Below are 17068 nucleotides of genomic sequence, written 5' to 3' on the forward strand. Positions count from 1 at the left end.
ATTTCTGGGGAATGCCAAGAGACTTCTTACCTGTCTCAGCGCCCAAGTTAGAGCATATGCTGAGCATTTGTCAAGGCTGTGAGGAGAAGGACCTGCTGTGTAGCTGGGGTACAACCGTGCTGGTGGAATCTGACATCAGAGAACTCTGCTTCAACTCAGGTCCTTTTAGTAAATACAACATGAAAATGTGTGTGCATAAGATCATTGATTAGATCATTGCTTATAAGTGAAAATGTTAGTATTTCTACAACCTGACTGTCCATACACAAGAAATGATTGGAACATAATATGGTATGCTACACAAGTGTGCCTTTGAAAAATGAAATTCTAAGATATATTGTAAGATGAAACAGCAAGATGCAGAAGAATGTCAGTTCTTAGTTTTAAAAACGTATGCATTTATTTGTGCAGAAGAAATACAGGAAGAATAAGTCAGAAACTCCTGCAGCTAGTGCTATTCGGGAAGGGTAAGAAGGAATGGGAATGGTGAAGCCGGTACAGCGTAACAGAGTAAACACAGCGTAAGCCTTTCCCCACTGACCTCTGTGCATGGAGCACCGCCTCTTAAGTGGCAGAGGTGTAACATGCGCCCAGAATTAAGTAATGGATTAAAATCAGTCCATATATGGAAGAGCTCATGATAGAGCGGAAACCAACATATAAGCCTGGCTCACACAGTGAGTACCACACTGAGGAGGGTGGCAAAGCCAGCGGCCCTGTCAAAGCATTCCTTTGGCTAGACGCCGAAAGTCTGAATAAGCCAAACCACACACAGACGCTGCCTCCTGTTAAAGCTTGCTTCTCGCCAATGTTTGTTCACTAGCAGTCTGAATTTCATGTATACATGTATTAAGATTGAATAAATGAGTAAGTGTATTATGACTGAAAAGGAGATTTCTGTTACTGGCCATTCCTATAAAGTGGGGGGGGGGGCAGGTTGATTTGAGTTGACAAACCAATATGAAGTCATGGTTTTGCGCTGATAGATACAGAAATGAACATAGGTCTGTGTTTGCGCATATGCATCCATGTGTTTCCTAGTTCTGTCTACTGAGATGCCCTAGGAGCCGTGAAACTGCCACAGTAGTGAGCAAACCTGAAGCAGTTGGATTCTAAACATTGCAATGAAAGAATTGGCCCTTTTTGGAGAAATGGTTGATTTCAGAGGAAGACAGGAAAAAATACGAGGGGAAAAAAAAATGTAAGCCAGGAGCATCTTTGTGCCAGAAAGAAAAAAAAAAGCCAACTCAATATACCCCAGAGATGTGCAGGTGACACTACAGAGTCTGGGAGAGGCTCTTGGGACCCCAACTGAGATGTGGTTTTTGTTTGTTTTTGTTTTTTCCAAACGGGTACCTAATCATTTGTGTAGAAGAAATACACATAGACTAGTAATAGATTATAAACAGATAAGCTGATAGAGATCAGTGAATGGTGGAGAGGGGACTCCACCTAAGGCAGAATCTAATTAAGTTCAGATAGACGGATGGGAACAGAAAATGATAACTGAGAAAATACAGCAGTAGCTGCAGGCCAGAACCATTGCTAGAAGAAACGTGGAGTGAGAACTCACACAGCCTCTGAGTATTTCTGTCCAACTTCCTTCTGTACAATAGCACAGGGAAAACAAGTAATTTTATATAGGGGACAAACCTGATGACTCCCTTAACCCAAGTGATGAAGATGACATCGCTGGTGATAAGGCTTCACTTCCATACACCCTCATATGGGGCTGACCCTGTATCTCTTCCAGATGTTCTTGCCAAAATGCATTAGTTCACAAGAAACCACTATAGAACCCAATCAGAGGAAAATCCTGCGACAGCAGATATTGCTCAAGTATAAGCACTTAAAACATAAATAAATAAATAAATAAATAAATAAATAAATAAATAAATAAAGAATTACCACAAATTCAAGGAGCCCTCAGGACATGGAAACTCAATGACACATGCCATCCTGAACTGGAGCCTAACTTGGTAGAATGTCAAGAAGGCTCACGGATAAATTCCTGCTATTGTATGGCTTTTGATTTCTTGGTGCCAATGGTTAAGCCATGATTATATATGATGATAAGACTGGAAGAGGGCTTGAGTGAAGAGGTAGAAGAAATTGGCATTATTTTCGTGACTTCTGTAAGTATAAAGTTTTTCAAAATGAAATGACAGTTTTAAAGGAGGCTGGAGAAATGATTCGGCCATTAAGAGCACTGGCTGCTCCTACAAATGACCTGACTCCATTCCCAGCACCCACATGGTAGCTCACAACCCCCTGTGACTCCACAGTCAGGGAATCCAGTGCCCTCTTCTGGCTTCCACAGGCACCAGCCCTGCACATAGTGCACAAGCATACATATAGGTAAAACGCCCATACAGATTAATAATTAATAATAATATCTTCTAAAATAACTTCCCAGCTCCATTACGAATAATCTCTTGTTCGTTTTATGTTCTAAACAAATGCTCCTTTTATAGTATTAGCATAACTTCATAGAGCTCTGAAATATATTTTTGTTGTTGTCACCGTATTTTAACCATATTTAAGGAATATGGTTAAAAACCAAATGCAGAGAGTATTCAGTTAGCAAAGGAAAACATCATCGAGGAACCACTAGATCATTGACCTTGTTGCCTTTTAACAAAACACTGAAAGCAACAGTGTAAGTCTGGGTCTGTGGATGGAAACTTCAGCCATCCGGAAAAGGTTCCTCCTAATTACTAAGTTTATCAGATTGCACTGGTATTCTGCCACAAAACAAGTGTCTTTAGCTGTTTACTGTGTCCTACACAGCCACCTTTGTACTTAGAAATATTGTCAGTCTGTTGACCCTGACACATCTTGCATGTGATAATTGTTTATGTCAATCTGTCTTTTTTAAGGATCTTGTGTAAATAGACACACGCGGACACATGGACACACAAAACACACACACAATTTTTTAGCTTCTATAAAATTATACTGTGTCATTGTGTATTCTTTAAAAACAAAGGAGGTTCTGAACCTTTGACAGTTTTGAATGGCATATTAGGTTAATATCTACTCTAGAATTTAAGTTTATTATTATAATTCTGGTAATAACTTTGATGTATAAGATTATCTGGTTGACATTTAAAATTTTATGTCTAGTTTTTTGGGCTGAGTCTTCAGCCTTTTTTAAATAGACATTCTTATTTAATAAAAAGATTTAAAATAAGATATTTCATTTTGTATGAGCATATACGTGCATATATAAGTAGCTATGTAATACTTTTCTGAACATTCGCTCGTTCATTTCTTACCAAATATTTGTTGAGCCAACTCTGGGGAGGATCTATAGGATCTAACTATATGATTTCCATGGCTTTCTGGTGCTTGTTTTTTATTAATGTGAGAACAGTATAAATAACTGTGAAGCTGGTTGTGCCCATTTTTGATGTGGGAAATCATCTGATGATGTAGTAAACAGCTCATAGTTTGCTGGAGAACATGGTTTTGCCTGCTAATGCCTTAAGCTGTGGCGCTCCCCTCCTTTGGCTCCTGCACTAAACATGCAGATAGACACCACTGAAGTGTTCACTCTTGCTCACCCAGTTGGCGCACAGAACCCTGCTCTCTCCGAGAACAAACTTGATTTTCAATATTACAACTTTTCCTCTATTCTGCAGATGCTGGCTGGATAGACGTCAGATCGATGGGTCATTGAATAGAACTCCCCCGGGGTTCTACGACCGAGTATGGCAGATCCTGGAACGCACACCCAATGGTATAGTTGTAGCCGGGAAGCATTTGCCACAGGTAAAGTTCACTTAATTCGGGAGAAAGGACCAAGAGGAGGGAAGGGATGCTCTCCTCTCTGCACTGCAGACAACTTTTCTTCTTTGCAAACATTCTTTGTTCTAAGAATGTTCAAACTGGGGTGCTCAAGACAGAATAAAATGCCAGAAAATAAGTCATCATCTGCTATGATAAACACCATAACCAAAAGCATCTTGTGAGGGAAAGGGCTTATTTCATCTCAGTGTTTAGTCCACCATGAAGGAAAGTCAGCGCAGGAGCTCAAGACAGGAACTGAAAGAGGAACAGAGGAATGCTGTTTACTGCCTTGCTCCCCATGGCTTGCTCAGCCTTCCTTTTTTTTTTTTTTTTTGACTTGCTTTTTATTTATTCTGTGTGTCCTTCACATCAAACATCTCGGTCCCATTCACTTCCCATCCCTGTGTATCCACCCTCTGCCCTTGCAGCCACCCCCCCCCCCAATAAAATTTAAAAGAAAAAAGAAAAGAAAAGAAGTGGCAGGAATCTCATCATGGAAGCTGTAGTGTGACACAGTGAGTCACACATTAACCCCTTTGTTCATGTGTCTTTACTTGCAAGTGTTCATTGCAAAGAGTTATTGGTCTGGTTTGAGGCTTCTACTTTTTGCTATTCTACCGATGCTGGGCCCTCATGGAACTCCTCTTGGTTATCCTGTTGCTGTCCTGTGTCATGGAGATCCTGCATCTTTGGGTCTGCAGGACCGAGCCCTTCATGTGTTCCAGCAGATCACAGATGGAGTGGATATTGGGATGGGCCAACTCATAATCCTGGTTCTGGGCCTGAGTGGTTGCTAGGTTGGTTAGCTCAGCAGCTCTCCCGCGTCCACCACCAGGGTGAGCTCTCTTGCATTGCTTTAACCCTTTGCAGCAATAAGCAAGGGGCGGGGCCAGTTCTTCATTCATATCCGCAGGGTTGGATCTCCTACACTTACACCTTCAGGGCCAGCTCTACTGTGTTGTCCGGGGGTGGCATTTGGGCTAGATCTTCTGCTCTTCGGCCCTCAGGTCAGCTCTCCCACCTGCCTCAGGCATTGATGAGGTAGGGGGCTTCTCTCCCCTACCCATGCCACCACATGGTAGATGAGTAATGGGGACAGCTCTCCCATGCTCACAACTTCGGGGCATACTCATCCACACCCCCACACCTCGGCCAACAGGGTTGTCTCTATTGTGTTGCCCAGGTGAGGTACAGGACTGGCTCTCCCAGGTGTTGCAGTTGCTGGCAGGTGGGTCAGCCTGCTTTCTTACATAACTGGAACCACAGGCCCCAGGGGTGGTGGCATAGCCTACAGTGAGCTGGCCGCTCTACATCAGTTATTAGACAGGAAAATGCCCCCCCATACACACAAATTTGCCTACTGGCCAAGCTGATGGAGGCAAGTTTTCAGTTGATGGTCCCTCTTCCCAGATTACCCTGGCTTGTGCTAAATTGACAGAAACTAACCTGCACATGATGTTAGCTTTATTTCAAGTTGTGGTATCTCTTCACCGCTAAGGGGTGGCCCAGTGCTGGGGCTTCCCAGACATAGAACATGTGCTGAAAAGCAGTAGATCCAGCCTAGCAATGCAGAGTGGCCTTATAGTGTGTGGTTCAGGGAAGCACTGCTGAGACATAGCACTGGGCTGAGATACAGTCTTTCAGGTTCCTTGTGGTGCGACTTATTGATGGTGTTGAGGAACTGCTGACTCTCCTGTGCATGGATAGTTTTCTTGATTATATAAAATGGCCTGCTTCTTTGATGTGATATCATTTATTTAGTCCTGGTATTTAACTCACTCCGCTTATACAGAAGCAGAAATAGAGTACTGTATCTGCTTCTAGTATTGAAACTTTAACCGCATTAATTTTGAGGTAGCTCTTTATATGAAAAGGAACAGTCTCAGATGTACCAATATGTATTTTGCTTGTATAGACGCAAGAGTGTGGAACAACTCACAAGAAATTGGCAGTGTTCTCAGGAGGAGCTTCTAGGATCTGCTAGACTCGGCAATGAAACCCCTTAGCCATGCAAAGTTTGAATTGTATCACAAGTCTATTTCTATTCAAAAATTGGTTGCTCTAAAGCCAGATGGTGGTGCATGCCTTTAATTCCAGCACTTGGGAGGCAGAGGCAGGTGAATCTCTGTGAGTTCGAGGCCAGCCTGGTCTACAAGAGCTAGTTCAGGATAGGCTCCCAAGCTACAGAGAAACCCTGTCTCGAAAAACAAAACAAAACAAAAGTTGGTTGCTCTAGCCTTCTTTAGCTGCCGTGTGGCTGCTGCTCTGGCCAGCCTGTCTCCTGACAGCCATGGCAGCGCCTCTGCTGTCAGCCCCGATGCTGCTCATCCCTGCCCTCATAGGCAGTGCAGTGTCTCTGCCCCACCACCCGCCCCACTGCCCCTATTGTGTTCCATTTGATTCTGCGATAGCCTCAGCTATGTTTAGTAGACTCTCTGTGCATTAAAAATATGTACATATATATTATGTAGTGTTTTGTTTTACAAACTCAAGTGGCATTTAGTTTTGGTAACCTTCATTTTCTCCATTCCTTCCTTCTTTCCTTCCTTTTTTCCTTCCTTCCTTCCTTTTTTATTAATTTTTAAAGTTAGGATACAGAGCACTGAGTTTTATTATTGGATTTTCACACTTTGTTCTCATTCATTTTCCTCCCCCACTGCCCTCTTCCATGCCTGCTTCCCCCCTCTGGCTAATCCCCTTCCTTCTCCAGATAGTCCCTTCTGCTTTTAATCTATTACACCTTCCCTTTCCTCGCTTGCTCAAGATTTCTTTCTCCCCTCTCATGATCCACTTTCCAGTTTTATTATATATGATGTGTGTACATTATGTAGATACACGCACACAGTATAGTTCACCTGGCTTCGTGTGTAAAAGAAAACATGAGGTCTGTCTAAGTCAATCTTACATCTCTTAATATAATAATTTCTGGTTTGATTCATTTTCTTTGTCTTTTTGTTTTAGTTATTTTTTAGGTTAATATACAAAGTAATGAGTTTCATCACAGTATCTTCGTGTATGTCTTAGTTCTGCTCCTCAACTACACTCCCTGTATACCCTTACCCCCTCAAGATGGCTCCCTTTCTTCCCGCCTTCTGCTTTCTTATTACATGTATTCTGTTACCCTCCCCACTTCCCCGTCTCTTAAGATCTCTTTCTCCTTTCTCATAATCTGCTTCTTATTTTTGTGGCACCTGCCCACGCACACGCGCGCACATACACACACACACAGACACACACACACACACACACACACATTTAAATCTAGGTTCTCTATATGAGAGAAGTAATTCAAAATTTGTCTTTCTGAGTCTGGCTTAACAAAACCATTCCTAGTTTCATCAATTTTGATGCAAATGTTATGACAGTTTTCTTATTTCTGTTGTATCTTTATCTAATGGAGCTATGAGAGCAATGCCAGCTTCCTGGAATGAATTTGAAAATAAGAAAAATCTAGCCGGGCGGTGGTGGCTCACGCCTTTAATCCCAGCACTTGGGAGGCAGAGGCAGGTGGATCTCTGTGAGTTCGAGACCAGCCTGGTCTATAGCGCTAGTTCCAGGACAGGCTCCAAAGCCACAGAGAAACCCTGTCTCAAAAATCCAAAAAAAAAAAAAAGAAAAATCTATTTTATGAAATGATTTGAGAAGCATTGACATTAGGTTTTACTTAAAGGTTTGGGAGAATTTGACAGTGAATCCATTCATTCCTGCACTTTTCAATGGGAACTTTTGCTGCTTCAGGTTCATTGATTGTTATAGACCAGAGTTATTCTAAGTATTGCTCTTTTAGTCTCTATTCATTAATTTCTGTCCTGCTCTGTATTATTTATAATACATTTCCATATGTTACTTTGGGATTTAGAATGTTGTTTTTTTCTAAGACCATGTGGTGCATAATTAGGTCAATTTTTTGAAATCTTTATTTATTTATTTTTCTTATTTTTCACTATGTATATTGTATTTATCAGATTTCTCTAGGGTAACAGAACTTAAAGAATATGTCTCTGCATGCGTATGTATATGTGTGTATGTATGTATGTATGTGTATAATTGGGATTTTTTTTTAGAAAGACTTACTGGCAGAAGTCCAGCTAAGCCAACAATGGCTGGCTGTGAATGGAAAGTTCAAAAAAATCATTCAGTCTACAAGGCTGCATGTCTCAGCTGGTCTTCAGCATTGCTAAAATCCCAAAGAAGTAGGCTCTAATGCCAGTGAAGGGATGGACTTGCCAGCAAGGTGAGAGTAAGCAGGCAAAGATCAAAAGCTTCCTTCTTCCATGTCCTTATTATAGGCTTCCAGCAGAAGGCGCAGACCAGGTTAGAGGTGTGTCTTCCAGCCTCAATACCTAGACTAAGGAATGTGTCTTCCCCCAGCCTCAACACCTAGACTAAGAAATGTGCCTCCCCCCAGCCTATACACTGCATCTTTATCAAACCCTAAAGAGAAATAACAGTAAGACAAAGAACAGCCTTAAAGATGTTAGGTCAACGTGCAGTAGCCCATGATCTGGGAAGGAATGGGCTACATTTTCTTAATTAGAGCACTCACATTGTCCTTTATGAACTGTGAAGGACTAGGCAGGCTTTAGTAGTAAATTAAGAATAGAGGGATGAAGTATGCATACAGTGCCCGTCACTCTCCTCAAATTAGACATCTGATCCTGATTCATAGTCAACAGCCTGTGAGAGGAGACAAGTCGTAGCAAGGTAAGCACACTGGTAGTGTGCTTGGAATAATCACAGTGTAGGTTAACTTACAAACACATCTGGAGCTACACAGAAGAATCCATAACCGCTAGACACTTTGACCTAGCCCTACGCCTAACAAACATAAATTAAAATACCTACTTATGTAAATTAATACATTCAAATAAATAGAAGTATTTAGTGAAAGAAAGTCATTTTTAGAGTTATAGAGATAGTACCATAAGGGAAAGATGAAAGACAAATTTAAAGAACCTCAAGATTGGGAATTAAAGGCGTGTCTTTTCCAAGCTTGAAAGATCTGCATTAAAGGCCTGTGTGATGGGTATGTACACATGAGTGTGGGTGCCCACAGAGGCCAGAGGTGCCAGATTGCCATTGGTGCTGGCTGTGAGCCACCTGACATGGTGCTGGGAGTGGAACTCAGTTCCTCTGGAAGAACAATATGTGTTCTTAACCACTGAGCCACCTCTCCAACCACCCCTTCATGTAAGTGTCATATAACCTTTCTTCTTTAGAACTGCCTGACCTGTATCTCGAAGGTTCTGCTAAATTGTATTTTCTTTTTCATTTGAGTCTAGAAATTTATAATTTTCCCCTTGATTTCCTCAACAAACATCTGGTCATTCAGGTGTTGTTCATTCTCTCCATGTTCGTGCAGTTTCTATAGTTCTTCTTGCTGCTGATTTCTAGTTTTAGTGCAGTTTGGTTTGATAAGACACAAGAAGTTATTTTCATTCTTTTGTATTTGGTAAGACTTGACTTGTGGCCTAGAATGTGATCTGGTTTTTAGCAAGTTTCATAAGCTGCTGAGAAAACTGTGCATTCTGTTGGGTGGATGTTCTGACATATCTTTTATTTGATCTCTGTTGTAGTTTAATCTCTCTTGGTTTCGCTTCGTGCTGCTCTGATAAACAAGAGTAACTGAAGAGAGGAAGGTGTATTTGGCTCACAGCTGCAGGCTGTGGCCATCATTGCAGGGCAGTCAAGTGGCAGGGACTTAAAGCAGGTGATCACATTCTCTCCGTAGTAGAGAGCAGAGCAGTGAATCACTATGTGCATGCTAGCATTCTGTTCTCTTTTCATCTCATATACATTCCAGGATCCCCAGTGCAGGGAACGGTGTTACCCACAGTGGACAAGTCTTCCCATCAGCCAAGATAGCTTCCCCCCTCCCCCCCAGACATGCCTACAGGCTGACTTAATGTAGAAAAGTCCTTCACTGGGACTCCAAGGTCAGGCTGACAATTAAAACTAGCTATCAGGAGCTCTGAGGTCCCCTTGCACTACCTATCTAAAGATGAGAGTTGGTGCCGACATTACACACTATTATATTAGGACATGTGTTAGGTTTGTTAGTATTTATTTATGGAATTGGGAGTCCCAACATTTGGGACATAAATATTTACAACTGTTACAGGTTTTTGATGGATTGTTCCCTTTATTAGTATTACTGTAATGACCTTGTTTATCTCCTCTTTTTTATTTTTATTTGAGTCTAATTTCTCAGCTATCATAAGTTACTTCAGCTCATTTCTAGCTGTTGTTCACCTAGTAGATTGACTCCATTCATTGACTCTGAGTTGGTGGGTATCTTTACCAGTGAGGTGTGTTTCTTGGGGGCAACAAATAGTTAGGTCCAGTTTTTAAGTCCAGTCATCTATCTAGTTTGTGTCTCTTTATTGGCAAGTTGAGACTATTTGCATTGAAGGCTATTATTTAAAGATGTTTACTAATTCTTATAATTTTGTTGGTGCATTTTCTAGTTGATTTACTGAATTAGACATAATCAGCTTTCTTCACTCTTGTTTGTCCATCTTCCATGGAGTTAATACTTTACTGGACTATGAGGATTCTGATGCCCTTAACCAGATCACACAGGGGCAAAGTCTAGCTCTCCATCTCGCCCATACTTCAAGAAAGGTGCTTTATTATTCCATGCAATTCAGGATGAGGAAACCACACAGTGGGATGATTTTCCCCAGGGTCCCGCACTCAGCAGGAAATGGACACTGATGGGTTGGCGTCTGAGCTTTTTCTCTTTGCCTCTCTGCTCTACTCTAAATCCTTGCAGAAAAGCAGAAAATAAGCCAAGCTTGATATCTCTAATGTGAGTAACTATCACCAGTGCCTAGGAGCTAGGCTGCCTTTCTAACAAGATCTATTAAGAAGTTAATACAAAACCAGAAAAGAATCTTTCTTTCCTTCTATAACCACATTGACCCTATTATTAGGCATCTAGGCACTCACAGCAGCCCACTGGCAGCCAAGCTTCAGATTTTCCAGGTCAGGTACTGCTTGTAACAGTACGCCAGGTTAGGAGTCGTACTGAATGTCGGACTGAGGCATTATCACACCAGACTGAAGACCTTTCCATCACCTTAAGTCAAGAAGAAGGACTTCCTCAGTCCCAGTCTAAGGATCAAATAGATGTACTTTGTTTTAAAGCTATGGCTACCTTCACTATAAACCACTGAGATAAAACAAGTCGGCCTTGTCCTCTCTGCATCTTTTGGGATAACACTGCCCTTCTCTGCTTTCTGGCACAGCAGCCTATCATCAGGGCTCTCCCTCCTGTGCTGAGGGCTGCTCCCTGTTGTGTTCACTTCCTCATCATTCTCCCTCCCATCCTTAAGGGATGCTCTCTCTTACATTTACTTTTCTCATCAACAAGTACCTGGCCCAGAGCAACAGGGGAAGGAAGGGTCTATTGTAGCTGATGGTTCAGAGGAAGACAGTCCGCTGTGGCAGGGGAAGGGTGACAGGGAGAACGGTTGGGTTTAGGGTGGTAACCAAGGAGCAGAAAGAGAAGGATGCCAGTGCATCATAGGCTTTTTCCCTTTTGTTCAGACTCCAGCTCTTGCCACTTACATTTAGGCTGGGTCTTCCTTACTCAAACTTTTATAGAAACATCCTCGCAGATACAACCAAGCGCGTGCCTCAGTAATCTTCTGTTTCTCGGTCCACTCAAGTTGACAGTCACAGTTGGCCAGTACGCTGTCCATGCTCCAATCTGGATGGGACTGGGTGGCCTCAGTGAATAAAAGACTGTTGATTTGTTCTAAAGAAAAGGCAAAGCAAAAGATTCTTTTAGTTTTGTCTCTTTTTTCTGTTTTCTGTAATTTCTACACATAATTTTTGCTTATTTGTAATACTTTTCTGATGGAAGCTTGGCCAAAAAAAAAAAAAAAAACAAACAGAAATTCTATAAACTCAGTCGCAGTGACTTACACCCTAAAGTCCAACAGCAAGCACAACCCCTCATGTTAATTCTGAATGTAGTGTGCACTCTATCATAGTCTCAATTTTGAGCTGTTACTTTTATTTATGGGATGGATTTTTAATACAGTTCTTTCTCCTAAAATTATTAACATAATGATGATAACTACTAAAAGCAGGAGGCTTAATTTATCACAATAGTCAGCTGGCTGGAATCACTAGTTTGACATATATAAGATTTAGTCACAGGGGTGAAAATGCTCTCTCCAGTTTTATAGAAACTGGAAAGATTATTGATTAGAAAATGAAGTTCCTCTGTTAAACAATACACAGAGGATAACATTCAGCATGTTAATGTGGAGGCTTTTTCTTTTCCAGCAACCAACCTTGTCGGATATGACTATGTATGAGATGAATTTTTCTCTCCTTGTTGAAGACATATTGGGAAACATTGACCAGCCGAAGTACAGACAGATCATTGTAGAGGTTTGTATTATAAACAAAAATATAGATCACTGAAGGCTTGCTTTCTGTCTGCTCACTGAAGACTAATATAGGAAAGCTACCCTCTCCCCCTGAGACCAAGAGCTTTGTCCATCACATGTCAGCTTCTCTGAAAGAGTCATCAAGAAGACAGACATCCCTGACCTGGATCAAGTCCCTTGTCCTATGGTTCAAGTACCTTAAACTCCCTTAAATGGAAAATCCAAACCTACCACCACCCAGCTGCACTCAGCACATCAGCAGTGCCATAGCAGCAGAGGGAGAGACCATTTCTTTCCAGTTAGTTGTTAGCTTTTCCTACTTCTAGGAATAATAACTGCTGTTGTAGAGTGTTGCAACAATCCAGAGAATAATGGGAAGCAGGAGATCACTGCTGCTAGTTTTTTGAAAGATGTTTTTCCAAACGTCTGCCTATGCAGAGAGACATTGGGTAGAGTGCTGAAGTACGTGCACCCGGCACACACATTTCCACACTCGCCCTTCCGTCCCACAAACCCTTGTGTGGTGAGTTCCTGGAGTGGAGAAGTTAGTATATGGCAGTCCTCTCACCGCCTCTTTCTCTGGCAATGTCTCTATCACACATTATATTCTTGCAAGTAAGTCATATGTCTTATTTACATAGAAGCTATCAGTAAATATGAAGGTAAATTTGGCCCCTGCTAAGCCCATTATCTCTGGAGCTGCAGTCAAACCTGAGTGACATTCAGTCTCATCTTTGATGGCCCAGGATGTGGAATAGGAGCAGGTAGGAGTGATGCAGAGATGGGGGTCTGGAAAGGCCGAGGTGGAAGGATGTGTTCTGTATGCTGTCTTTAGCTTTACATATCCAGTGTCCAGGGCAGATAGTAGATTTAGGGCTTGCTTTTTTTTTTTTTTTTTTTTGTTGACCTTTGATGACTCTGGTGCCTTTCCCCTGGCTGAAGAAATTTCCTTTAGAACACAAGTCTGTATTCTCTGTCTGAAACTGTCAAAGCCCTAGCTTTAGCCTGCCCTGCCCATGGGTCCACCACATTGTTGCCCCTGGATTCTACTATAGTGGCTTCAGGTTCTGCCTCTCAGCATTTAGATAAAATGCACCTAGTAAGATCCCAGTAAGATTCTTAAAGTTAGAACTAGGGAGTTTTTCCTGGTTAGTGTACAAAGCATAAGGTTTATCAGAAGGCTTTTCCTTACCGATTGCCACATATACAGCTACAGTCTGGACATGGACGTTTGTTATCTAACCTGAGCATTATAAGCCAGTTGTGGTGGCTCGGACCTTTAATCCTAGCACTTAGGAGGCAGAGGCAGGTGAATCACTGTGAGTTCCAGGACAGCCAGGACTATGTAAAGAGACCCTCTCTCAAAAAACCTGAAAATTATAAGGGCTTAGAAAGATGGCTCAGTAATTAAGAGTCTTACTGCTTTTCCAGGAGGGCCAAAGTTTGGTCCCCAGCATCCGCATCAGGTGACTCATAATTGCCTGTAACTCTAGCTCCAGGGGATCGAGTGTCTTCTCTCCTGACCTCTGTGGGCACGGCACTCACTTGCACATACTGCACACACACACACACACACACACACACACACACACACACACACTTAGACATAATCAAAAATAGAATCTCAAAATGAGCAGTACTTCTGTGAATAAATTAAGATGCAGCCAAATAGGTTGATGAAGGCAAGCTCTTCACCAACTGAGCTCTCCGCTGTATGGGGCTCTTTTGTACGCCAGCAGCTTTCTCTCCATCCCCAAAATGTCATCTTCAAAACACCAGCAGTTATTAAAAAGACCTCTCTGTGGCCACAGGGATACTGTGAGAAACATGCATGTTCTGTGGCTACAGGGATACTGTGATAAACATGTATGTTCTAAACAGAACATGTGCTGCTAATCTTCATCTGCAGAGCACTGCCCATCAGGTCAGTGAGGACACCCTGTCCAGACTGTGTCACCGTTGTGGTGCATGTCACTGGCTTTTGACATCTGTCTCTTCTAGTTACTAATGGTCGTGTCCATTGTGCTGGAAAGAAACCCTGAACTAGAATTTCAAGACAAAGTAGACCTAGACAGACTGGTCAAAGAAGCATTTCTCGAGTTCCAAAAGGACGAGAGTCGGCTCAAGGGAACGGAAAAACAAGTAAGTGGAGAGGACAGCGTTCTGGAGAATGTCCCGTTGTCTCGGCTGTTAAAATGCTCTCTAATCTTACCATCTCACGTCCCAAACACATCTACAGAGTACAAAATTAGAATGCTGAGAGTCAGTCAGACTTACTTGAGGAATTAATATTACTTTTTAGCTAATTGCTAGTCAATTGAGCTATGAAGTTCTGACAAAAGAAGAAAAAGAAATGTAAGATGAGATAATTTTTTTTTATATCGCTGACAATTAAAATGTTTGTTGCCAGGGAGGAACCACTGATTCCAGAAGGCTGTAAAATAAATTCAGAGGAAGATGGGAGTGTAGAACGGGCATCACTGGGGCTGTGTACTGTCTAACGTAGTCCCTTCTGGGCTCTCTGCTTAATATGGTATGCTCATCTGTGAAAGGGTTCCCTGAGTAAATAAAAATTACTAGCAAAGAGAAGGCTACTAAAAACGTCTGCTTTTGTTTTATGTGCTGAGAAGACACCTTGGGAAAATGAAAGCGAAGTGAGGAAAGCTTGTAATTTCCATGAGGAAATCTTTCTGCAAATCTGTTTGCTTCGTAGGCAGCTGCTGATTTCACCTGTCAATCCCAAGGCCTTGTTTATTTTCTTCCTTTGTAGGATGATATGACCTCCTTCTACAACACGCCCCCACTGGGAAAACGAGGAACCTGCAGCTATCTGATGAAGGTTGTGATGAGCTTGCTGCTGGAAGGGGAAGTCAAGCCAAGCAATGGGGACTCGTGTCTGGTTAGCTAGAAGGGGTGCAGGAAGCAGAGGCGATGGCTGTGCCTTTTGTGTTGAAGCTAACTAGCCCAGGCAGCCAGTGATGGGCGAACTGATGTGTTAGCGAGGTAGATGCTGTATTCTGTTTGCTGGTATTAGACCTTTGCATGTCAGCGGCAGTCGAATGGTAGGCAGTGATTGGAATCAAGGGAAGCCCCAGTTTTCACCATTTGTGCCAGCTCCTATGATCTTCACTGAACCATAGAAATAGTTTCTGAGTTGAAAATTCAGTACTGCATGTTTTGTGATCAAATATTCCATCAAAACTCTGCTTCTTTAGACTGAATTCTCACCTTCCAGCCATCAAAGCAAACTTTACTGAGACTTACGAGGTAGTGCAAGGATGGTGAAGGCTTTACCACTGTTGTACTAAAAACAGAAGATGTGCAGCGCACACCAAAAAACACAAAGTGAACCCTGATATTTAACTTCAGAAGCTGCATTATTAATAATTCTGTTCAAAACTCTTAGTTTTTACCTCACAAACATGACTGTGGTTTTGTATTATGCTAAGTATGAGAGCTGGACTAAGATACAACGTATCAAACAGTTTCTGAGCACCTGTTAGAAACAGAAGTGTTCAGCAGTGTGTCAGCTGCCCTCACATGGACGTGCCACAGGCAGGCATACATACCTACACATAATTGCAAATAATAAACATAAAAATGGTTAAATAGTTAAATTTAGGACTGTTAACCTTGTAAAAGTAGAGTTGAAAGTCAAAAAATTCTGTTTTTGAACTAACAAATGTATCTGGAAACATTCTTTGCTCAAGTTCATAACACTGAACTTAACAGTCCTGAATGTTTTTGTTTAATTCATTTGGAAAATGGAATTTGCTGCCAAATTTACTTATGCAAGTAGATTAAGTGTTTAAATCTTATTAAAGTATTTTCTTCTTAGATGTCACAATGTGGCCCACTTGCTTGGGCTCCAATCCCAGCAAGGATCATTTTTTTCTGACCAGTCCTCCTGAGTTTCTTCTAGGTAATCAAATTTGTCATATAGGATGTGTAGCCCAATGCAAATCAAGTAAGTGTGTGTGCAGACTGAAGAGTCCCGCACAGCTCTGACCAGCTCGAGGTGTGGCTGCTCTTAGAACATGTATAGGACTCTGTGTGTGTGTCAGTCAGCAAGCCTGGGAATAATGGTACAATCCAGCCTTGCAAATTAGACAGTGTGTGAGGAGAAGTTAGTAAAAGATGGTCCTGAGGAAGCCACTCACAAAACTTAAGCCAGAAAAAGAGTCATGAAGCCCATGGAGGAGAATAAGTTCTGGGGTTGATGGGTAGGGAAGAGAAATTAAAGAATGACAGAGAGAAAAAGCCCTTGAAATATTTAAGACTTGTTAGAATTCAGAAGAAAATAAACACTCGTATCCTTAAGAATTAATTTTTCTGATTAGCTGAGCAAAGCTGCGAGAAACTGCTGTCTGGTCGAAACAGACACCACTTGCAGATCTGCTTTCTGAGTGAGCCCCAGCTTCCTGTCCCATGTTCGAGGTTTTGGCGCTTTCTTCTGCTGCTTGAAAGTGCTCAAAATCAGTGACTGTGCATCAACTTCTTAAATTATAAAATGCAAAATTTATTGTTCTGGAAGATATTTTGGGATGATCAATAAAGCTTGATGTTCATCTATCAGAAGCAATGTCTGCTTTCTAATTAGAAAAGCAAAATAGTCCTGAGACTCAGAACACAGAACTCATGAAATTTAGAAGTCCCATTTGATCTACAGAGCCCACATGTTTTAACAGCTGCACTCGAGGCTGACTGAAATATTAGCACATGTATTGGGGCACGGCAAGCCTTAAACCTGATTTAAAGCTGCTCCGTCACACTGGCAGATTCTCGGTGCTAAGTTTATTGTACAATCAGCATCTGCTGGAAACTCCTGCCTGCATATCAAATTCAACTGCATTTCCAGAGCATTGTTAGAA

The 17068-nt window shown here is 41.8% G+C and overlaps 1 protein-coding gene across 4 annotated transcripts in view; it reads left to right on the forward strand.

The window, feature by feature from the left end:
* The window catches only part of Phkb (phosphorylase kinase regulatory subunit beta), a 199180-nt gene extending 182411 nt beyond the window's left edge, over positions 1-16769 (forward strand). For all 4 annotated transcript variants that reach the window (XM_005367021.1, XM_005367020.1, XM_013353722.2 and 1 more), the window contains 4 exons: positions 3645-3774; positions 12091-12198; positions 14199-14339; positions 14968-16769. In XM_005367021.1, the coding sequence (XP_005367078.1) occupies positions 3645-3774; positions 12091-12198; positions 14199-14339; positions 14968-15105 (517 nt within the window). In that variant the 3' untranslated portion in view covers positions 15106-16769. The remainder of the gene's footprint in view (positions 1-3644; positions 3775-12090; positions 12199-14198; positions 14340-14967) is intronic.
* The last annotated feature ends 299 nt before the right edge of the window (positions 16770-17068 follow it).

This window comes from Microtus ochrogaster, unplaced genomic scaffold (assembly GCF_000317375.1).
Source record: "Microtus ochrogaster isolate Prairie Vole_2 unplaced genomic scaffold, MicOch1.0 UNK15, whole genome shotgun sequence".
Taxonomy (NCBI): Eukaryota; Metazoa; Chordata; class Mammalia; order Rodentia; family Cricetidae; genus Microtus; species Microtus ochrogaster.